The sequence below is a fragment of the Microcaecilia unicolor genome, chromosome 12, assembly GCF_901765095.1.
Source record: "Microcaecilia unicolor chromosome 12, aMicUni1.1, whole genome shotgun sequence".
Lineage (NCBI taxonomy): Eukaryota > Metazoa > Chordata > Amphibia > Gymnophiona > Siphonopidae > Microcaecilia > Microcaecilia unicolor.
The window spans coordinates 47,453,670-47,478,358 of record NC_044042.1 but is presented as its reverse complement, the minus strand read 5'-3'; the positions used below and the strand labels follow the sequence as shown (position 1 = coordinate 47,478,358).

The 24,689-nt window shown below is 42.7% G+C and overlaps 1 protein-coding gene across 1 annotated transcript; it reads right to left on the bottom strand.

The window, feature by feature from the left end:
* On the bottom strand, positions 1 to 20,251 carry LOC115482150 (stabilizer of axonemal microtubules 1-like). The gene is made up of 10 exons (XM_030221723.1): positions 20,184 to 20,251; positions 18,236 to 18,348; positions 14,857 to 14,993; positions 11,298 to 11,502; positions 10,821 to 10,958; positions 6,380 to 6,605; positions 5,848 to 5,995; positions 2,811 to 2,999; positions 741 to 883; positions 1 to 106 (listed from the first exon to the last, which is right to left on the bottom strand). The coding sequence occupies exons 1-10, from the start codon at positions 20,249 to 20,251 to the stop codon at positions 1 to 3; spliced, it is 1,473 nt and encodes a 490-aa protein (XP_030077583.1).
* Between the last annotated feature and the right edge of the window lie 4,438 nt (positions 20,252 to 24,689).

Genomic DNA, 24,689 nt, shown 5'->3' with positions numbered 1-24,689 from the left:
TCATGCCTTAAGGGGCACAGGTGAGATCAGGTTTTTATTTGCTTCCTTTTCCTTTTGTTGCTGCCTTAGATAGGTCTGTAAACGGCAGACAGGGAGAGGGATGGGCCTGAAATAAAATCATGAGCCAGTTAAATAAGGAAGCCTATTAAGCATGTGCAACCAATACATTAGATTAGGTCCCTGATCCCCTCTCTTGCCTGGATATGGTGGTATTACCAACATTTGCTTATGGCATCACCCTGGGATATAGCAGCATGAACACAGGAATAATAGCAATATCAAGGAAGAAAACAGTTTGGTTCAGTAATCAAGAAGACGAACAAAAGGGAAACGTATACTTTTTGGGGCTTGTAAGTTGTTGCTGGTGTGTTGTGTGCCTCAGCCCAGCCAGGTTATTTATTTATTTATTGGCATTTATTAACTGCTTTTATGAAGAGAGTCACTCAAGGCAGTGTACAGCAGATCCAGTTTGACATAAAACTTACAATTTTAACAGCATAACAATAGTAAAATGATCAAATGTAAGCATAAATACAATCAATGAGGTAAACTTGAAGACAGACAATTTGAATCCTAATAATACAAAATAACATGATACAGAAATATACACAGTAGAACAATTATATTTGAAATTGAGGATTCAGTGTCAAACATAAAACAAAGAGGAAAAAAAAGGAAAGAAGATTCTGGAGGCTTTCAGAGGTAGACATGTACATTAAGTCACAAGGGATGCTCATTACCTGTATGTCTCCCTGTGTACGGTGGAGAAGTCCTGGTCTCCTATCAACTCAATAGAATCATGCTGGGGTTTACAGTTCTGTATCCTTTCTGCCTTTTTGGGCAGAAAAGTGCTTTGCGTGGTGGTTTCGTTGTCAAGTCTAGCCTGCGAAATGCAGAAGATATAGGAGACATTATTCCAGAAACAAAGATCAGCTATGACAATACAAGTGACTGATGCATTGTTCTGTTCAGGTTAGGTGGGCATAACACCTTTTCTGTCTCCTGTCCAGTCCTACACCTGAGCATGCAATTAACTAAAACTTACTTTTGTGGGTCCTTCAAATGGTCCATATTGGGACAATGATCATGTGTACTGGCTTTGCACCAGTCTTCAAGGATAAAGTGTGCAGGTACTTTTGCTTTGAAACTTTTTTGGAGTACTGTAGATCCTGAGTGAGGGTTATGGGGTGGCCCTGTCAATAATACAGTCGGACAAAATTGTAAACATTAAATAAGTGCTTTTATTAACTTAAATCTGAGACCTGTTCCTCATTCACAGGCCTATAACAAAAGAAAAGTCTCTTCAGAGGGGGAAAAGAGGTTTTTTTTTATTTATACCCCACACTTTTCCCACTCATGGCAGGCAATGGAGGGTTAAGTGACTTGCCCAGAGTCACAAGGAGCTGCCTGGGCCGGGAATTGAACTCAGTTCCTCAGGACCAAAGTCCACCACCCTAACCACTAGGCCACACCCAAAACACAGTTTGCCAGTTCTCTTTTTCTTTCTTTGTATTTCCAGGTCTGGCTCCAGCTAGACCTCAGAACAAGGCTCACAATTCTTCAAATAAAAGATTGGCTTGCCTCAGCCAGAGCACAGTAGCTAGAAGTATAAAGTAAATGCATATACTAGGGCTTCAGTTCTTCCTTCCCTGGGCTTCTTTACCCTCAGCCTGGCCAGTGTTGCCAGATAGAAAATGTTTGTCACGCCCAAAGCCAGCCCCAAACCAGAACCAAACTGCACAAAGTCAATTTGTATGTGAATGACATGACATCATTAATAAATATTAATGAGGTCATTTGCATAAAATGACATCATTAAGCCCACCTCCGTGGGGCTTCTACTGGCCGCGGCCACGGGAAAACTAGTCAACCCCCGCAGTGGGCGAAAAAACCGCCAGCAGGGCAACAAGAAGCCACCCAAAATCCCGCAACCCGCACGTGGCATGAAAAAGCTGCAGCAGGTCGCGGAAAGGAGCCCAATTGGGCGGGAAAACTGCCCATCTGGCAACACTGTGTCCTTGTCTTTTAAACTTCCCTGATATTGACTCCACCTCTTCTGGATCACTTCCTCCCAGGGCGAGATCAGTGTTCTTAAGGTGGCCCAGGTTAGTTAGAGAGAGACTTTTCTTAAGGGTGAGGGGCAGTGTTCTATAAACCCCATCTCAGGTACCAAGTACACATGGCTATTTGCACCTGCTTTTTCCGTGGGTAGATTTTTGTTAAAAGATTGGGCACAAAGTTTGGAAAATGCCAACTAAGAGAGTAATTCTGTTGACAATAAAGAGATTTTAAAAAAAGAATAATTCTATAATAGGCTGTCTACTAAGGATGCTGGTTATGGCGCTTATTTTAAGCCTCTTCTGTAAAGAAGAGTAGAGTCCGATATTGAGACTGTGAAAGGGAGCCCGGCTTACTCCTGTGGTCAGACATTCAATGCTGGGCCATTTCCAGTGACCGGCTTTGAATATCCGGGTGCTTTTTGGCCAGTGTAAATTTAACCAGTCAAGCTGATATTGAAACTTAGCTGGCGATGTGCTGAATACCAGCGAATAGTTAGTTATATCACGTGATATAACCAGCTATATCCAAACCTCCCCTCCCCCCAAGGTTCTGAGTCTGTGTATGAAATAGTAAGATGGCATCATCTAACGACAAGCTGAATGTTGCTTCTAGGGATGCTGATTTACCAACTCAGAGATGCTCTGTTTTATCAGAATTCAAATACTGTTTGTTTACATGCATAATAGAATTCTTTTACAGCAGAAAAGATAAAATGCGCTTTTCTGTAAGGTCTGAGCTGGGGAACTTACAAGTGGTCGTAAGCACAACCCATCATACAGATCACCATAGCGGATTCGGGGCTGCGTTCCCCAGTCCTGGAAGAAAAACTTGTTGGCTGTAGTGTCATTAAACTTTGCTTTGAGGGACTTCAGCACTGTTGTGGGCCGCTTGATGGGTTCCATGGGCTGTCTGTGCTGGGTCAATGGTGGGTAAGAGAGCTGGAGAAAGAGATCAGAGAAGTAAGGAGCTTCAAAGGTACACATTACCAATCAACAGAGATCAACTAACCTAAAACCAGTAGTAGGCTTGGAGATAAGAAACCACTTCACCTCCCTGAAATAGGGCCTGCTATGTTGCTCTGAATGTGTGAAATGCTAGAGCTCTCTCTTCTAGTAACCATATAGCATTAGAGGACACTTTTCTGTAATTTGTTGTTTGTTCTGTCTGTGCTGGACATGTGAGAAAAAGCATATTAGTTACACTCTGATTAGAATAAATCTCCAAGATACTTCTATCATATCTGCTTCGTCTTCGTCATCACTTCATTATAAGTGCTTTTCATTTCTCGCTAAATTGTAGAAGTGAAATAAGTGATTATTCGCTGTGACAGGAGCCTCCATGCTGAACTCTGCCTGCTTATTCAGCTTAAAAAAATTTGTATGTGTTTTCAGAACCATTTTTCGTCCCCCCCCCCCAATTCATTTATTTCATCATAAATAAATCCCTTTCTGCATTTTCAACATTCACCTTTCCTGATTTTTTTTCCTACTTACTCAGTGTTGCCATTATTCTAGACTTTCTATTTGACCTAGACAGATGAACTAAAATGAAACATTCTTCATAAAAAGGATGGTGAAGGTAACAAATGTCATCAGAATACAAGGAAGTCTGAGATCAGCATAGAAGGTTCTGTATAGCGAGCAGGTTAAATGAAAGCATAAGTCTTGTAGGTTCTGTGGTGTTGCTTCAGGAAAAATGGATAGACTGATTATACCTGGAAATTGTTATTGGCTAGTGATGTTTCCTGTTTCTATAAAAGTAATCATAGAACTCCTGATTAATGCATAAATGATGACATTTCAAAAAGCTGAAACAGAGCAATGGGAGTATATTGCAAATCTCACCAGGCATACTTTCAAAGATAATTTTTGATAGATTTAGAGGGGGGCAGTTTTCAGACTGTCCACATAGCTGCATATCTTGAAGATAATTTTCAAAGGGAAACTATGCCCTGCCATTCCCACTGTCCAGATGTTAAGTTTCATTCAGATCAGCCCAGTGGTTCTGGAGATGTAAGCACCTGAATGTCTTCCATGTACTTCTTATGGGAAAATTGCTCACTTTGCGGCCCTTCCCTTCAAGATCACTCTCAGAACCAGATGCACAAAGCTTACCGTGCTGTCAATGATAGATTTAGACTGGTTCTAGCTGGTCTAGGGGACATGTTATCTAGCATCTAATGCACAAAGGGGTTCAATATCTGTTTAAAAGTTTGCTGTAGCAGCTACCGAAAATCCTATTCAAATGTATCACAAACAGCTCACTAGTACTAAAATGAACATTCTGAGTGATGCACAGATGTTTCCGTGCATCGCACAGAAAGGAGCACCTACCTTTAACATACAAAATTTTATAGCAGGTCTGGAGCTGTTGCTATGGAGAGCAGTCGCAAGCAGACAGGACCTCCCATCCCTAAAACTTTCAGGTATCCCTGGTAGTCCAGCGGACCCATTCCCAACCCCTCTCCCACAAGCAAAAAGTACCTGGTGGTCCAGTGGAACCCTTCTTGACCCCCCCCCCCCAAACCCTAACAAAACTTCTGGTGGTTCAGTGGACCCCCAAAAAGAAATGACCCAATAGTCCAGTGGGCCTACTAATCCAACCCAGAGACCCCCGGGACAGGTAGGGCCAAACCAGACCCCCTAGGATCCCCTAGTCAACTAAAAGCCCTGGTGGTCCAGTGGAATTCCCCTCCACCACCCTGTACATACCCTATTGTTGGAGGCAGGAGGATTGCCTCCTCCCTCCGAGCCCTCCTGCTTCAAAATGGCGGCACCTAATCCTTGCCCAGTGCATCCTGGCATGCACTGGGGGCCTAAGGCCATATAAGGTTTCCTGGGTGCTGTCATTTTGAAGCAGGTGAGTCCAGAGGCAGGAGAGAGGAGGCAGTCCTGCCTCCAACGATAAAGTATATGCAGGGGGTGGAGGGTAATTCCACTAGACCACCAGGGCTTAGTGGACTAGGGGGTCCGATCCATCCCTGGGCCCGCCGGACTGCAGGGTCATTTCTTTTTGGGGGTGGGGGGGTCCTCTGGATCACCAGGGTTTTTGTTAAGGTGTGTATGTAGGGGGGGGTCAGGAACGGGTTCACTGGACCATCAGGAATGTTTTTATGTGTCGGGAAAGGGTCCACTGAACCCCCCGGAAATTTTTGTTGTGGGGGGTTAGAGAGTTTAATTATTACTGGACATACACACAAAAGCTGTGCGTACTACACAGCTCTTGTGGGTATGTGCCAGGAACACTTGGACCCCTTTACGACCAATGACATTAATAGCGTGCATATAATTTGCATGCTGTTAGTGTTGAGCATTGATCAGTAATTCTGTCTCATTATTGAGCCAATGTTTCTCCAGTGCTGTTCCCGATGGCCCTCAGACTTTGAAAACAAAAAAGGTAATGTGTCCACTCAGAACTCTACTTCAACACAAACTTTGATTCAGGTAAGACTAACCATTTAAAGTTATTAGAGGGAGACAGACACAGAAACAAATTGAATCATACTGCCATACCAGTTAGGTATAGCGGTATATCAAGTACTAATAAACCATAAACTATCATTTGATTAACCTGTCTTTATGTAATATTAGGGCTAAAAATCAAATCAAAAGATGCTTTGGTTGATAAATAACATTCAATTAGTCTTGGTGGGTCCCAGTAATAGTAAATGATGGCTGTATTTGTTGGAAGGGCTGGAAGCTATCACCCGGTACACTGAACACTTTGGAATGATCTGTTCCTGGGAGTAGCCTTGGAAACAGAGGGTCTGCTATGGACTACTTTTACCTTGGTCACTGTGTTGCCATCAGACGTTTCTCCCTTCTCTCTCTCCATGGCTGTCAGTTCTTCTTTCAGTCTAATGAGTGCAGGCCGCTGATGCTTGGACACGTCCCAGCCATGATATGTCTCTCTCTGTACAGTCTTAAAATCATTACTGTAAGTAGAACATGTGTACAGAAGAAATGGTTCATTTCCAAGTGAAGATGGTGAAAGCTCCTACGTGTTCCTTCCCACAGAAGCCATTCTCTCTGACCAGGGGTTTACTTAACTTGAGTATCTTGCTTCACCAATAAACACAAAGTAAGTTACAATAAATGTATTGAACATAATATAGTTTATAAAAATGAGTAATGTGTTACAATAAAAAAACAACAACAGCTTAATACAAAGTAAGAGATAGAATTTACCGTGTTTCCCCCTATATTCCCATCCTAACTGTTCTAACTTTAGCTGCCGAGCTAACTAGGCACCGGTCTGGATATCATTGTAAAAGAGCTGTCCTGTAATGTCCAAGTGACATATTCTTGCCTATGCTCACCTGAAACTGCTGTTCACTGCCAGGTTATCCAAAGGAGGATAGACAGGATGAACCCGTGTAGTTAGAGATCGGTACACAGGGAAATCTCTTTGATACTTGGTCACAGTCTCCATATGAGGTCGTTTGGTAGCTACTCTTTCTGGTAGGTGGGTTTTGGGTAGCGCCTGGCTTTGGAAGGGCGGAGGCTGGTAGGTATTTTGATGAGTGGTGGTCATTGTATGGTCACCTGTAAAAACAAAAAGATTGAACTCTGATGCATGCAAGTGAAGATATCTCCAGACCACTTCAGGGCAAGTTAGACCTGTAGATCTCTTTCCTGATAATGAAGGAGCCAATATTCAGTGGGAGATAAGTGGGTAGTGGAGGCTGTAACCCACTTATCTCCTGCTGACTGGGTGATGCCTGGATATTCAGCAGCACATAACCATATAGTGCTGCTGAAAATCCAGGGAGCCCACTATGAGGCATATTTTCAAAGCACTTTGGGAGGCTAAGTTCCATAGGTTTCTATGGAACTTTGGGAGGCTAAGTGCTTTGAAAATAAGCCTCCATGGCACTATCCCCTGGATTCTATATAGCGCGACTTAAATTGTGTGCACAAATACGGTTGTATTCTGGATTTGTGTGCGCAACTTAATTAGTTAAAAAGCCAATCAGAGCTGATAATTGCCACTTAACAAGCAATTATTGACAATAATTGGCATTAATTAGAATTTACACACACAACTGTCTAAGGGTATTCTGTAAAGTGATGTGCGTAAAATCTGAGTTGTATAGTTCAAAGGGGTCATGTCCATGGGTGTGGAATGGGCAGGTTGTGGGCATTTCTAAAATCTATATGCATTGTTATAGAACACCCGGACTGCGCCTAATTTAGGCGTCAGCATTTACACCAAGTTTTACTTGGTGTAACTGCCTGTGACTAAATTTAGTCACGTGAACTGGCGCTCGGCATATTTTATAATCTGCATGGAAATTTAGGTGTAAAGTAATTTAGGTGTACTTTATAGAAAATGCCTAGGCATATTTTTTCGGCGCTGATTTTTCAGGCGCCATATATAGAATCTAGTCCTATCTGACTAGTGCCAGGAGCAAAGTCAGGCTGTACCTGGAAGTTATCCAGGCACTTTTGATAACTATCTAGTCAAGGAGGACTGCAGAACACTCTCCTATCTCTGATAGTTATCCAGGAACTGGCACTGAATATCAGTTAAACAAACCACAGAGGTGGACAGAAGTGAAATACTACAGGTGAACATATGATGCCTTTTGTTTGATTCCTGGTGTCTTAAGTTTATTTTTAAGGCTCTGTGTGTTCCATGTTCTTAATAACAGTTATGTCAACTGTTTTTCATCTTATTCACTTATTTATGTATTTGCTTGTAGATTCCTGAAGCAGGCACACAGCCGAAACACGGTGTCGGGCCGAATTGAGTCCACGTCCTTGATACAATAAATAGTTTTTTAGAGATCTTCTCTTTGGTCCTTGGAAGAGTTGTGTTGGCTACACTACTTTTTTTCTTTGTTGACTGAATATTGGTTGGCTGGTGCCCTGATTAGACTTGGCATTGAGTATCCTGGTCAAATTCTGTCCATAGTGGTTAATGCCTTAAAAATCACTGATTGCAGCTGGCTGAATATCAGGCCCAAAGAATATAGGTTACATAGGGATAGATTCAGTAAATAGCGCCCAAAGTAAGGTACCGGGATGATGCACATTAAGGGGGGATTCTATATACGGCACCTAAATAATCCGCTTGGAAAACTTTTCCGCCTAAGCATATTCTATAAGCCGCATCTAGATTTAGGCGGAAATCATAGTGTCTAAATCTACGCACCTCCATTTACACCAACAAAAGCATGTAAATTTAGTCACAGAGGGATATATTCCATAGCAATGCATGTAAATTTTGGAATACCCACAAAATGCTCATTTACCCACCCATAACCACGCTCCTTTTGCCTGTGCACATTAGAAGTTAGGTGCAGTGCGCTACAGAATATGCTTAGTGAGTTCTGCGCATAAATTCTAATTATTGTCAATTAGTGCTCATTATTGCTTGTTAAGTGCTATTATTAATGCTAATTAGCTTGTTAAGCCAATTAAGGTACGCATGTTGTTATAGAATACGCTTGGATTTTGGCGTAGAACTGTAGGCGTGCTATATCGAATCTGGGGTAAATGCGAATTGTATAAAAGCAGTTCTGTGCAGAACTGCCCTTACAGAATACTAGCTTAAGCCATTTGTATTTACATCTGCCAAAGACTGGTGTAAATGCTTGCACTTGACAACTGTCAAGAGTGGAAATTGGAAGTATTCTATAACTATGTGCCTAAGTCCTGGGAACACCCATGACCCGCCCATGCTTCTTCCTTGGCCACACCCCTTTTGGAGTTGTGCGTGAGAGAAATTAGGTGCTCAGTTTATAGAATAGGGGTGTAAATTATATGCAACTGTTAATTATTGCCAATTAATGCTTGTTAACACCAATTATTGGTACTTATCTCTAAGTGCCAATTTAGTGCCAGTACCCAATTATGTTATGCACATAACTGACCCTATTCTATAACTAGATGTGCAATTGGGCACCTAACTTTAGGTGCCATTTATAAGAGCATAAGACTAGCCATACTGAGGTAGATCAATGGTCCATGTAGCCCAGTATCCAGTTTCCAAAAGTGGCCAATCCAGGTCACAAGTACCTGGCAGAAACCCAAATAGTAGCAACATTCTATGCTACCAATCCCAGGGCAAGCAGTGGCTTCCCCCATGTCCATCTCAATAAGACTATGGACTTTTCCTCCAGGAACTTGTCCAAACCTTTTTTAAACCCAGCTATGCTAACCATTGTTACCACATCCTCGGGCAATGAGTTCCAGAGCTTAACTATTCGTTGAGTGAAAAAATATTTCCTCCTATTTGTTTTAAAAGTATTTCCATGTAACTTCATTGAGGGGCATTTTTACAAAGGTGTGGTAGGCTCTACACATGTGCAGTGTGCGCCAAAATGAGACTACCGCCAGGCTAGCACACCCCCCTGGTGGTAATTTCGGATCTGGTATGTGCCTATATCACTGCGACAAGTTATTTTTAATATTTTCTACAATGTGAAGTGTTTCCAGCACGAATCGGCAGTTGGTGTGTGCTGACTGGTCACTGTGCGTGTAGCGCGGTAGCCCTTACCACTAGATCAATGGGTGGTGTTAAGGGCTCAGGCCATAAATAGGCATGCGCTGGTTTTAGTTTTATCACAGGCCCTTTTCCCAGCCCATTGGAAAAAAACCCTTTTTCCCCAGACGCGGTAAAAACTGGCTCAGCACGTGCCTAAAAACACACGCCCCACTACCTCAGGCCAGTTTTGTCATGGCTTAGTAAAAGGACCCTGAGTGTCCCCTAGTCTTTGTACTTCTTGAAAGAGTGAAAAAAAATGTACTCAAGATTTTATAGACCTCAATTATATCTCCCTCAGCCGCCTCTTTTCCAAGCTGAAGAGCCCTATCCTCTTTAGCCTTTCCTCATATCAGAGGAGTTCCATTCCACCTTTATCATTTTGGTCAAACCTTTTCTAATTCTGCTATATCTTTTCTGAGATACAGCAACCAGAATTGAATGCAGTATTCAAGGTGCGATTGCACTATGGAGCACGGGGGATGATGCTTTGTAATGAAATTTATGAAGGTTAGTCTTGGACTAAAGCCTTGTTTAGTACCACGAGGACTTTGCCCACAAGCCTCTGAAATTGGACCAAATTGGACCAATAGAAGCCCCGCCGAAAAAGCACCCAAACCCGCACAGCTGTCCGCGACCGGTTGTGGCCAATTTTTGACGGCTGCGGGACGGCTGCAGGCTGCGGGAAATTGGGCGGCTTTTTCACGGCAGCTGTGCGGGTTTGGGTGCTTTTTCTGCGGGGCTTCTATTGGTCCAATTTGGTCCAATAGAAGCCCCGCGGAGGCAGGGTTAATGACATTGGAGGCGGGGTTAATGATGGCGGGGGTGGGGCTAATGTCAGTGGAGGCGTGTTCAGAGGCGGGGTCAATTATGTTGGAGGCGGGGTTCGTTACATCGGGGGCGGGGTTTGTATTTGTGCAGTTTGGGGCTGGTTTTGGGTGGAGAAAATTTTTTCAATCTGGCAACCCTGCCTGGAGGTAAGTTTTAGCACATGCTAAAGGAGAAGCTGCAGTAGGGGTTGCTCCATGCTGCATAGTTTGGATGAGCCTGGCAATTAAAGAAGGGATCATATGCATTAAAAGTGTGCAGGAGTTTGTCCTGGTGGACAGTGCTATCACAGCTGAGTAAGTTACCTCAAGAGTACCAGTTGCCTAGTGATGTTTATGACCCCAAGCAGTCTCTTAGCTTATTATGTGGTCATGCTAGCCATGCTCCCCCCATGGATTATTTCTTCCATAACTGACTTTGATGCATTTGTCTTTAATGATTACCTTCAATGGTGATATTTGATTGGATTCTTTTAATCAGCTTTGGTTTGTGGATGCTTTTCTTTATGAAGTGTTCCTGGGTTGTAGTTTTCATATTTGTGGTGAGGTCAGGGGACAGAAGAGAACCTGGGGGAAGAGGGATTGTGTGGAGGAGAGTCATTGAATATCATTTCAGTGCAGATTTTTTTTTCAATCAGTATATAGGAATTCAGAGTTCAAGCTAATAGGTCATTACACGAATAAATAATACAAATATTTGCTGAATTTTTAATTTTAAGGTGCTCTTCAACTCAGCATGATGAATCCAAATAAATACGAATACTTTATAGATAATTTAGCAGTACTGGAAGATCACATCTGAACGGACAACTTTTATTTGTGTTTTCTGTCAGTTCTCCACATCTGGTTGGACAATCCATACTTACAGTTCCTAGAAGTTCTTCCTATCTGGGTGGAAGATCCATACCTGCAATTGCTGAAGCTCTCCATATCTGGGCTGAGGCCTAGATTTCCAGTCCTTGAAGAAGTCCTTGTTGGTTGTATGGTCTTCGAATTTAGCCTGACTGGCATGGATATTGCTTGAAGGGCGTTGGGCAGTGGTAACCACAGGCTCCTTTGGTGGGAAATGGAGGCTGTACATGGTCTCACTCAACAGAGGTTCCTGAGGGGCTTCATAGAATTCTTTCTGTAAATGAATATGACTTCTGACTTACAGTTGGTAGGATAAAAAGTGACCAATTTGTATATGTGTTTATATTTCAGTTTCATGCCACTTGGAGTCTTGTAAGCATACACTGTTTTCCTTATTCTCCATTATAACCATAGAACAAACTAAAAAGAAATGGTGAGCATTTTTAGCTGCTGCCTGTGTAATGAGCATGGTCGTGCACCTTGAAACAGAGTGTGCACCCTGAAACAGGGCAAAAAGGCAAAAGCTGATAAGTATGTGAGCCGGAGACTCATGATCTGATAAGACATCCCTGCATGCAAGAAGGCATGGGAAAAGAGCAATTACAATAAACAAGAAAATGTGGTTTAGCAACTTGAATGGAAACAGAAGGTGTTGAAAGAAAACAGAATGATCTCTGAGGAAGATAAATTGCTAAACCTATGTGAAGCGTTGTTTAAAATAAAAGTATATAAGCAGTTGAATCAGAACATTACTTTGGAAAGACAGTAGCAGAGAACACTTATGTGTAGCAGTGCTGATCTCTCATGAGAAACTATTAATTGTAATTGTATTTTGATAAGTAGTAAAGATTGCTTTTCTCATACGTGGCCTTCTTGGTCTTTTATCACTCCAAATTTAGAGTGGCTGGTACATAATGATTTTGGGGTGGTGGTAAAAAGACTAGCATTTAAAACAACTGTCAGACTTGTGAATTGTTGTACCAAGTAGAGCTCTGCGGACCCCGGTACCCGGACCAGGTTCTGCTTGGTGGCTGGACAACCCCGGATTTCACCTGCGCTGACCGCCGTTTCCCAAGGTTGAGCCCCTAGGTGCGGGTTGGCCTGCAGGGCCTTACGAGACGGAGCAGGAAGTGGGGTGATGAATGTGATGGCCAGACAGGCAGCAGGCCAAAGAGTGATCCAGGTACAGGCAGAGTCAATAGGCGGCAGCAGGTCAGAGAGTAATCCAGGTACGGGCAAAGTCAGTAGGCAGGCAGCCGACAAGAGGAGTAATTCCCGGTACAAGCAAAGTCAGTAGGTAGTGATAAGATATAATACAGCCAGAGACCCCCACTGGAATGGTGGAGGGCTGAAAGGGGCTGAACCTTAAAGCTTAGGTCATATAGAAACCCTGGTAAAGTCAACAATGTAATGGCTAGTATGGCTAGGAGCTTGCTGGAAAAGCATGGCCTAGTTTTTAAAACTAGACTAAGACCTGAATGGCCTGAATTGGAAAAGTAAGGGCAAGAAATATGAAAACAAAATGGAAGATCTAAATATGAACACAAAATGGAAACCTTAATATCAGTTACAAAGTGGAATTTTCTCTAATTTCCCCATCTAAGTTAGAAAAACAAGTTAGAGAAACAAGTACCTCAGGCCAGGTGCAAGGAAATGGTTGGGAAAGAATGGGTGGCAACTTTCTGTTGTGGTCAGCTAGTTTGAAGTAAACAAGTGTAACATTGAAGTGAATGCAGACCCATTGATTTGTATGCACCCAAAATTGTATAAAAGGAAGAGCAAAACTGGGCGTGTTGAGAGATGCTCCAGATTTCCTCCCGAAATGCTGTCGGTCAGACCTCTGAAGGCAGATTGATGTTCTTGATTGACTTGGACTGCATTGGTAAAATGTAATAAAAATCTCTATCTATAATCTATTTCTCTTATCTGTTCCTTACACAGTATCTAGAAGAGTAAACTAATCTTGGGGATAAAATGGTTGGTAGGAGCATACCACATTACACACCTATTGGTAGAGAGTCAGATGAGAACAAATATGAAAGCCTTCTAGGAAACCTCTCTGGAAGGTGGCTAGCTTTCCAACCTACTAGAGGGGATCTTTATGGGTCTATCCAACCCAATTAAAAACAGTAGGCAGCAGGGCAAGAGAGTAATCCAGGTACAGGCAGAGTCAGTAGGCAAGCAGCAGGCACAAGAGTAATCCAGGTACAGGCAGAGTCAGTAGGCAGGTAGCAGGCACGAGAGTAATCCAAGTGCAGGCAAAGTCAGCAATGAAGAACAAAGTAGAGGAGAAGCACACTGCTGAGCAAGTAAGACCTACCAAAGTAGAAGCCGAAGCATGGAGTCCAGGGAGAGCTCGGCTGATAAAGTGCTGGCATCTGACATCAGCAGGGAGAAGGGGCACAGCCATAGGACAAGAGCAGGGGAAGGAGTAACCGGAAGACCAATACTACTACTACTATTTAGCATTTCTACAGCGCTACAAGGCGTACACAGCGCTGCACAAACATAGAAGGAGAGAAGCAGGGGAAGCCAGGCAGAGGGAGAGCAGACCCAGGTGGGTGGAAGCAAAGCAATTAAGGAGCCTGCAAACACCGCTCTCTGAACAAACCCAGAGAAGGACTACACACACATGGCTCAGGCAGTGCCAGTCAAGTGTGCGTGTTGACAGGACCCTGTGCAGCTGGAGGACGCTGCTTGCGTTGAGGTAGGGGACATGACACTGCCAATGTTTTTCCTGGATATTCAATGCCGTGTGGTCCAATATGACCACTTAACTTAAGGAGTCTCTTACTAAGGTGCGCTGGCGTTTTTAGCTCATACTAAAAATCAATTGATGCTAAACACTGAGACGCTCATTATATTCCTATAGGCATCTCAGAGTTTAGCGCTAGCTAAAAACACCAGCGCACCTTAGTAAAAGACCCTCCTTAGATAAGTACTGAACATCGGCATTTAACCATATAAGCGCTGGGTCCATCGTTGAACCACCCACAAAATAGTCAGCTTTCATCTTAGTGGTCTGTGATGATATTAAGTGACACTAACCAAATAACTGCCGGTGAATATTAGTGGATAGCTTAACTGACTAGGAGCTGTCTCTGGCTGGTTAAATCGCTTTGAATATCGACCCCCAATAAAACTTCTTTTAGAAAATGTTTAACTTTGTAAAATGGTCAATAGTCAGAGGCATTTTTGTGAATAAAAAAGTGTCCTATTATGGAAATGGACTCTGATTATGTCTGTCCCTGTACATGGGTGAAGTTCATGCTTTGTTCACAAATGCACACACTTTTACCTGAATACTGTGCAGGCATTGTGGAAAAGATATATCATTTTGATTATTCAAAATTGCACGTAATTTCATGCTGCAAAATTACATGCACAGAAAGGAAGAGCAGATTTCTGCACATAATTTTTCTTTAGGTAATAATCAAAGCAAAACTATTGGTAAAAGTATCTGTGGGGTTTACATCAATGTGCTCTCTTTTCATTATTTCCCCCTGAGTATAATGGTTTTATAACTCCAAGGTAAGTGCATACTGCTATCCATAAGCGGAAGGAATGGTGGGCAATAGGTGAATGAACAGGGGACTGTGAAAGGCCTTGTCAACAGCGTCCAGCTTACCGGCACGTAGGGTTTGGTTCTCTCACCCAACTCCTTGGGGATAAACTCTGACCGCTGGGTGGTGTTGAATGTCATGCGGGGGTGGCTGGGAAGTGGAGGGGTGTGGAGGGGCCTCTTGCTACTTCTGGGGTGCACATCTGTGAGAAAGAAAGAGCAGCATCATGATGATAAATTCGGTAACCTTGAGCAATGCTAAGCAAATTGTGTGTGTAAGAATCACTATCATCTTCTTGCAGCTATGGAATGTATTTTCATGGCCCACTGAGTAAGCCAATAACAACCGAACATATCATGGCCATCGCAGAAGTGGGCCCTTCTTAGGGCTGGCATGGACTGTTGCTCCTGCCAATACCAAATGCCTTTCTTTCAAAGAACACCATGTGCCAAAATGTGCAATTGAGTGACATAGCTGCTGACCTTCCCTCTGGCTAACTCATTTCTTTTTTCACAGAGTAGGTCTTAAGCAACTGTGAGTGTCGTTTTAGAAAGGATGTGCAAACTGGAATTGAGATGCCCAGGTCGGGATGTCTCAAACAGGTCAAAACTGGCTCATAAAGGTATATGTTATGAAATATCAATTTAAACATCACCCCCCCCCCCCCGATTCAATAGAAGCCACCCAAATTTGGGTGCCTAGGGCAGAAGTACATGTAAATTAATTAATAAGGGGTCCTTTTACCAAGCTGCTGTAAAAAGGGTGGAGGCCATTTTTACCGCAGCGGCTTTAAAAGGCTGAAAATAGCCATGACCATGTGGGGAGGGGGGGGGGGGGGGAAGGGGAGCACTTACCACCACCCAGTGAGGTGGTGGTAAGGGCTTCCGCATGGTAGCATGCAGCACTGCTCGATTAATGCCAGGTTATATGGGCCGATTTTCTCTAGCACTGGAAATGGCTCATGCTGGGGCTGGAACTACCGCTGGCACTCGCATTGGGCTGGCGGTAGCTCCAGGTTAGCATGTGGTAAGCCCGCGTTGGGTTTACCGCCACTTTGTAAAAGGGCCCCTTAGTGAGGCATTAACAATCCATAACTGGTGTTAATTGGCAACAATTTGGATTTGCGTGTGCATCTTGCCCTAAGCGCTGTTCTATAACATCTGCGCCTAACTTTTATAATGTGCAACTCAAAAGGGGCATGGCCACGGGAGGGGCATTCCTAGACGTTATACTCGATGTTACAGAATACTGTCATTTGTGTGCCCAACTGCCAAAACTTAGGCGCTAGCATTTACACTAGATTTTAGGCAGGTGAAACTGCTGGCACCCAAGGTTATGTGTGAAATCCGTGCTAAGCTAGTGTTGTATAAAGGACTCTAAGAATGGCGTGCCCTTAGAATACTAGTTTAGTACGGATCTTCTCAGTGCCTAACGTTGGGTGCCATTTACTAAATGCCCCCCTCACATATCTGAACATAAATGTTTATTAAACCATTTTAGAAACGTGGTGGATCAATTCTATATATGGCACCAAAAAAATCAGCGCAGAAAAATACGCTATCCTATAAACTGGGCTTAAAGTTAGGCACTATTTATAGAACAGTGCTTACGCCCAGGAGTCATGTGTGAATTTAAGGTGCCGCCATTAAAGAAAATGTGGTCAAATGCCCGTCCCTAAATATATGTGCACAGCCCCTGTATTCTATAATTATGTGTGTAACTCAAAACCACACCCCCAATCCACCCTGAAATGCCCATGAGCTTCCCATCTAGGTGACCCCTTTTTGGGCCATGTGTAAAATGTAAGCACGGTTCCTGCACCTAAATTTACATACATAGGACTAGATCCTATATATGGGGTTTGAAAAATCAGCACCAAAAATATTTCTGCCTAGGAATATTCTGTAAACCGCACCTAGATTTAGGCACGGTTTATAGAATACGCTTAGCGGCTATGCCCATTTATGCCAAGTAAAACTTTGGTATAAATACTGGTGCCTAATGGGCAGATGATTAAAAGCCCTGCGCTGTTCAAAACAGTGCTCCAAAAATAGTGCTGGAACATCACAGGGCTTTACCGCCCCTATGATCAGAGATAATTGCATGCACATTTAAGCACGCTATTCTCTCTGATCATAGGATAGAAGTGCAGCAGGATTGACAATCCTCCTGCACTTGTTTGACAGGTCTGGGCTGTCAAAAGCCCAGATCTGTCAAACACAGGGGCTGGAGGTCCAGGGACCACCAGACCCCAACTACCACCACCCTGAGCCAAGTGAAACGGGGGCCGGAGGTCCAGCGGACCTATGGTCCCCTCACCCCCCCTGACACAATTTCAGGGAGCTGGAGATCCGGAGGAGGTCTCCAGCCTCCCTAACCCCCCCAGCATCCTCTTAGATGTCTCTGGTGGCCCAGTGGGCTGCGGGTCAATCCTCCCCACCTGGTGGTCTAGCGGCTCTTCCCCACCCCCCTACCTTCAGTTGGCACTGAATCTGCAGTTACAGATAAGTAGTCGTCAATAATCAGCTTTATTATGCTGCATTTGTTAAAATTGGTTTATGGCACTTGATGTCCTATAAATTTATATTTTCTTTTTCTTTCTATAATATTAGGGTATAAGATTTTTATGTTTGATTTTTCAATAAAGTAGTGATGTCATATATATGGAGGTTTTAGTTCCGGTGAGCAAATGATTGATGTTAAGCACTAAACTCAAGGGTTTGAAATAGCTAAGTGCTATAGGAGACCTAATAGCCTGGCTACTGATTCATATCTGATGCCCCCGGTTCCTTTTTTCCTCCTTTTTTCTTCCGTCTTACATCACAGTATCTTTTGTTACCTTTTTGTATATGACTATTTGGGTTTCTGCCAGGTACATGTGACATGGCTTGTCCACTGTTGGAAACAAGATATTGGGCTAGATGGACCATTGGTCTGAACCAGAATGAAAAGTAACACTACAATAAAACCCCCTTACTCATTTTCAACTGTACTTTATCATATCTATAATCATCATTTGATAGACATATATGAATTATTTCAATCTGATTGCAGTATGTCATCTTTACTATGTTATTGCATTTCCCTAATTTTTTTTGTTACTTTTTCAAGTTAAAAGTATTCATAATTTGTGACGATATATTTTCCATTCAGGTCAAAAGTAACTAACAAAGCTTTTAACGCTTTTTGCATAAGCTGAGTGGGCAGAGCTTGGCAAGAATGGTTACTCTTTCTTTCATCAGCCAGTAGCTGTAAAGAATCCTTCCACTTCGGTTGAAGGCAGCATAGGAGCCAACTTTTCAAAATTATTGGGGGTGCTAAGCCCAATGGAAATAATCCCTCCCAGGACATATACAAGCAATGTTCTCAATATTGGGGGTGCTCAAGCACCCACAGCACCCACAAAGTCAGCTCCTATGGAAGGCAGTGACAGGATTTACTTACTGAGATGAGAGGTGAAGGTGGACTTGTAGTGAGACAGCAGACATCTTTGTGAGGCCAGAAGCCGCTGAACCTGGGCAATCCCTTTTGTGCAGTTTTTGTGGTATTTGTGACTACTAAATTAAAAAAACAACAAAAAACAAACAGCAAACCATTATTCTCAAAAGCAGTTATTTCCCTCAAAACTTAAAAAACACTTGTCTGTTCACAGATCTCTTCTTATCTTTGTGCATCTCTGGCCTTCTTTTCCTTCATTCACTTAGACATTTCTGTTTTTATGCCATTAGGGCTGGCAAGCGTTTAATATGGTTGCACCATACACAGAGAACTAAAGGCCCTGTTTACAAAGGCGCACTAGTGTTTTTAGCACACTCTAACTGTGTAGATAGATGCCCACATGAATATTATGGGCATCTACACAGCGCATACTAATTTTTAGTGCATGCTAGAAACGCTAGTGCGCCTTTGTAAACAGGGCCCTAAATATGGTTAGAAAAATGGAAATGTATTGATTTTTCGGCCTGGCAGTGAAAGTTTACAGTCACTATATTGGATGTAGCCATAAGGCTACATCGCTGCTGCCTCAATGGACTCCTGCTGGACCACCAGGGATTTAAGTGTGTGTGTGGAAGGTGGGAGGTTGTATGCTCATGGATGGGGGTAGGTGCAGGAATGAGGCCCTGGAAATTTTCGTATTGTGTTGCCTCCTGTGATAACAAGGTGGTGGTGGTGGGGGGCACCCCTGAACAAAGCGAACATTCCCCTAAATTAGTGGTTCTCAAACCTGTCCTAGCGGACCACCTGCCATTATATGCAAATTTATGAGAGAAATTTGCATATAACGGAGGTGAAAGTCATGCAAATCTGTCTTCTGCATATTTATTAGGGATATCCTGAAAACCCCACTGGCTATGATAAGTAACAGTAGTATACCTGATAGAGGGCATACATTTGTGTAAGAATATTTGTGTGCTCGGGGGGGGGGGGGGGGGGGGGGGGGGGGGTCATTGTAGGAGCCTTATTTAAAAAGATACACAAACAGCTATGTTGCCTTTTTAATACAGGTGCCTTTTTGACTTTTCACATAGATGTCCTTTTACAAAATTATCCCCACCTGTTACCACAGGCACTCCCCTAGAAACTGTGCTTACTTCCTGTGAGGAATCCTTCACCATGGTTGGACCATGCAAGAGAAGACCTGGCCCAGAAATTAAGCCCTGATACTCTTCAGGCAAAGCACAGCACTACTTCTGAGCCACAGCACAGGCCAGAAAAGGAGACATTTCAAGGAACATCTTTTGCTTTCAGACTGTGGCATATTAAATGCTCCAGGGTGATTCTAAATGTCATCTTTAGAATTTTGTAATAATATCAGATGACAAAAATACATATACCTTTTTCTATAATTCTGCTCTTTTAAAAAGGGACAAGCACCATTATAGGTAGTGCGGTTCAACAAGAACATGAAGGACTACAAATGTCAGAATAGTTAAGGAACATTTTCAACAGGCAAGACTAGAACAGCCCTTTTCCCTTATGAAGGCCCCACCTTGAGAGTCCCATAAGTGCTAAGGGCAGGGTCAGTCACAAAGGGTGCTATCGCTTGTATGAATTTAAGGAATTAGATGGCACTTCCACCATGATTTTAACATTTTCCCACTTCTGCTTCAGTAGCTTCTTCTATCAGCTAGTGTCCTTTCATCTGACTGCCTCATAGTTTTCCCTTGTTCCCACACTGACTGCTCCCATTTTCACACCAACAGCAGACAAGTTACAGAAAAACAAAAGCCCATGCTGATATCTGCAAACTGATAACTCATCCAGATTACAGAAATAAAACCAACCCTGAAAGATAAAAACAAAAAGAGAGATCATTAAATACAATTACTCCCTCCTCACTTCTAAGGCGGGGGGGGGGGGGGGGGGGGGGGGGGGTGCATTGCTTGCTTACCCACAGTCACAGAGCTCACATATGCAGGAGAACTCTGGTATGGCCAGGGGGGCTGTGGTTTGGGCCATAGATAAGTTTCCCTTGTTTTGAAGGCCGATAATGTCTACCTTCCTCTATTCCAAGGGGAATCCAGCAGTGCCTTGAGAGAAATGTTAGCTGCAAATCCTGGGTTGGTTCCATCAGTGTCAGGGCATCCTCATGACTACCACAGCCAGTAGCCCTAGTAAGTGCACTCAGTGCATGGTTTTGGTGTGTTGCCGTTGCTATGACCAGCTCCAGCTCTTCCCCTTTTTCTTCTGATTGGGGGGAAGTGGGTTAAGGAGGAGGGTATTCTTTGTGAGAGCTCAGAGCTGGTCTAACAGCCCCTGGCAGTCTCAGGCTGTGATCAGTTGTGAAAGGGAAGGGAGGGAGGGAGGGCATAAGCATTGTGTGCCTTAGCAAAGTATTCAATAATGACAGAGTCCAAGATCTGGCAGATTTACAGTCCAGGAAATCTGCTCTGTACCTAGCAACCAGGGTAGAACAAATAGCTTCTGTATATGGTATTAACCCCTGAAAGTATGCACTGTAAGTACTGAAAGCAATTCTCCAAACCATTTATGTGGGCAAAGAGCAAGTTACTCAGACAAAATGGCTTCGCTTACCATTGCCTTCCACAGTGTGGTATGAAATACACACAAGCTTCTATGATGCGTATATGTGTGTCTCATAGAAATGGATGATTTTGTGTAGGCATGCATAGGTCAGCAGGGTAAAACGGCATGTACACATTTATTTTCAAATCACGGCTGGCCCTACTAATGAGCAATTGTGATTTTTGGTCTTATGTTTCACTTCCTACTGACTATACAGGAAACCTACAGACAAATGCAGTTATCTCCAGCTTCTACCCTTCACATACAAAAAACCCCATTATACACAACCACCGTATCTGCTCTGACCCAGGGGACAGAAGTAAACACCTCAAAATCCTGACTGAATCCTTCAAACAAAAAGGCTACAACCCCACAATAATTTCGAGGAATGTTGCCTCCTCCCTTAAAACACCTGGGGAAACACCTATTACAGTACAAGGACAAGAAAGCCACAGACAGAAGCCCCCTTGTAGTGACATACAACCCAGAGCTAGAAAAATTGAGAAAAATCATAAAAGATCTACAGCCACTACTCTAGGAGGATGAACTACTGAAAGAGATATTCCCATCCCCACCAGTGCTGGCCTTCCGACAGCCACCCAACTTAAACCACAAACTAGTGAGAAGCAAGCTCCTGATAGAAACTCAAAAAGAAGCGAGTGGCACACATCCTTGCAATATATCCAGCTGCAAACTATGCCAAAACATTTCACATGCTATTTGTGCTAATCTTTGGCGTGCTCAATGTCTCCTATGCTGCAGCCTCTGAGCATTCTGTATTCATACTGAAGGTGTAGTCCAGTACTAATGGCCTCTAGCGCCCCTGTTTGGTTCTGAGCATCGGGGCATAGGTGACGAGGCAGTAACTTTGCAAGATTCCACAGGGTGTAAACTACATCTCAGAGCTGCTAAATCTATATCTGCCTGTGATCCCACAGGCAGATATAGATAACATGCAAATACACTTGATTTTCAAGTACACAGCCATCCTGTAGATATCACAGGTACAAAATCCTTAGCTGTTTTTTTATGCACATACCAGGTAGCTAGTTAAGGGCCCTTTCACTATAGGTGTTAAACCCTAATGTGCGGCTAACATAAAAGAAAAGGTTTATCACAAGGAAGGAAAGGGAGCTGACACCATTTTGAAGTGCTGTGATTTTCAAATGAACACGATCGCTAAGATCCCTGTAATCCCTGAAGCAGCAGTTCAGCGAAATACTGGCTACCGTTGGTGGGACCGAGTCTTCAGTTAAAGCAGATAAGTTATGTTTCTGTTTCTAATGATTTTTTTTCACTACAGTTTCTGCATTGCACAGAGTTGAGTGTGAATTAAGGCTGTATCAAATATTCATATTTGATTCGTATTCAGGCAAATAGTGATTTAAATTTGAATATGGATAATCCGGGGCTCTACTGTGCTAAATCCTACTGAAATAAATACTTGATGTCTGATTTCACATTGCTTCTTTTATTTGTTATGTTAATGCTCGACGTCCATTATTCGTATTTGGTATTCGTATTCAGCCGAATATTTTTCATTATTTGTATTCAGCTGAATAGTAAAATATGCTATTCGGTATAGCTCTAGTGTGAATCATTAATGGGTTTCTTTTTAGTCTATGAAGTAATTGCCCAAAAAAGCCTCGCTAAAATGTTCTGCATGAGGTGGGGCTCTGAGGCTTTTTCCTCCGTTTTAATGTTTAATTTTCACTTTAGCTCTGTCTCTGCATTGTGGTAGTGAGAATAATGAATGTGTGTAAACTAATAGGCTCTGTCTAGCTTGCTTTTTGTTGGTAGACAGTTCATTTATTCTTTCCCCTCCTCTTTAGTTGTTATATTACAAGGCTTGACAGAGAACAACTGCTGCAGAGGGGTTGGAGTATAAACTGGATTAGAAAATGGAGTGAAAAACTTTGACTTAAAAATGGCTTCCCCTCGGCCTTTATGCTCATGATTTTCAGGCACCTTTCCCTTTACCTAAGAGGTAACCAGACAGCAGTGGAGGAGCTGTGTAAATGTGTTACTCATAGGGTAGCCCTGCTCTATTTAATGACCCCTGACATGTCTTACCACTTACATCACATCATTAAAGTGTAATTATGTACAAAAGACTGTCAGGGGATGCACTTCCATTTTATCATCATCTGACAGGGAAGTCTGGTGAGTTAATTAAATATTAATTTATTTTTTTTAAAAGCATGACAACTAATATTCTAACTAATATCACCACTAATTTGTTATGACTTCCCCTTGTCTTGTTTAGATAATAGTGAGCATCCAGCACTGTGGAAATCTCCTTTTTGAAATCCATTTTTTTAGGTATTCTTGCCACCAGCAATGGGAATTTGATGATAATCAGCATAACGGCACCTTTGATTTATCAAGGGTCATAATGATGGGTGGTTAAAGTAAGAAAAACATTCAGAAAATTTAAATGATAATATTTTCCCCCAAATCAGATGTACCTTAGAACTAAAAATACTGTATAAAATAGAAGTGTTTAATAGTTTGTGCTCTTTGGATGGCCTTGCTTTCTTAGCAAATGGGTATGGGCTCCTTCTTCAGTTTGAGTAAAATGTGGCAGGATGCTTCCATGTCAGAGAGAGATGTAATTACCACCTCTCAGGCATGTTGGTTCATGGAGACATTCCCTCATGCATGAACACAGGAGAATAAACATATTGATGGAAAAGGAAGAGTTAATGTCCTATTGATTTTAAGGGGGTCTTTAACTAAAGCTTAGCTCGAGCTATCTGCAGCAGGGTCCCTAGGAATAAATTGGGCCCTGCTGCAGATAACTCGAGGGTAGAGTATCCAGGACACCCATCAGAGGGCAGTGTGACACTGTGTCCCTATCTGCTGCTCTACCACACCTGAACATTCAGAGGAAAGCATCAGCCAATGAGCCCCACACTACTCCCATTAGCCTGGAATGGAGTGTGATCACTCACTGATAAGGTGCATTGGGATGCTTAAATAGAGGGGCGGGGGCCCTGTTATAGAATTGCTCCCAAAGTGAGCAGTTTTATAAAGCATTTTCTGTGTGTGAAGCATGTTTTATATGTGGAAAATGGCTCGTACATCATGAAAGACATAAGAGTCACTGTTCCCTCTAAGCTGAGCAGGAGTCCTTCAACTGCATTGCTGCCAATAGGGGGTGGTGCGTCAATACTTTGTTTTCAATTGCTAGGGATAGGCAGGTTCAATGGAGTCCTGCAGAACTTGCCTGGCCCTCACTATTGAAAATGTGATAGTTAAACAGCACGGCAACAGGAAAAAAGGGGAACACAACTTCCACAGTATAACAAAGCAAAACAAAAAGAGTGGAAGAAAACTGTTCCAAGGAGATCAGACAAAAGATGAAGTCCAAGCTTCTAAAAATTCTTTATTCGCCAACAGTTCAGCAAATGTGTGTACAGTCTTGGCCTGCCAATAGCCGTAACAGACTTGTCACCGCTGGTAGGCATGAAAAATCCTGACCCTACACGGGCCATGTTTCAGCATAAAGCCTTCCTCAGGGGTCTAACAATGACAATGAAACAACATATTAAACATGTTTATAAAAAATAAATAATGAAAAAAAGAAATGGAAAATAAAGATTATATATACCAAAATAAAAGAGAAAAGACAGAATGGAAATGTAGTATTAAACATATGTAGAAAACAGGAATAGAAGGAAAAATGTGAAAAGATAATAATAAATAGCAAACAGCACCCTCTGCTGGCAGGACTGTAGGTGGAGGACTCCTGCTCAGCTTAGAGGAAACAGTAAATTACGAATATGAATGCCTACAAGTGTAAACTTCCATAGTCTTTGCACGGGTACTCCCAAGGGGCTAGTTTGGGCAGAGATAGGATGGATGTGCA

What these genes read in the sequence shown, in the direction of transcription:
- LOC115482150 (XM_030221723.1), bottom strand. Translation starts at nt 20,251, where the DNA reads ATGGCCCAAACCACAGCCCCCCTGGCCATACCAGAGTTCTCCTGCATA. An exon ending in TGTGAGCTCTGTGACTGTGG is followed by an intron (nt 18,349 to 20,183) that starts GTAAGCAAGCAA and finishes TTTTTAATTTAG; the next exon opens with TAGTCACAAATACCACAAAA. An exon ending in ATGGCAACACAGTGACCAAG is followed by an intron (nt 3,000 to 5,847) that starts GTAAAAGTAGTC and finishes CTCTTTCTCCAG; the next exon opens with CTCTCTTACCCACCATTGAC.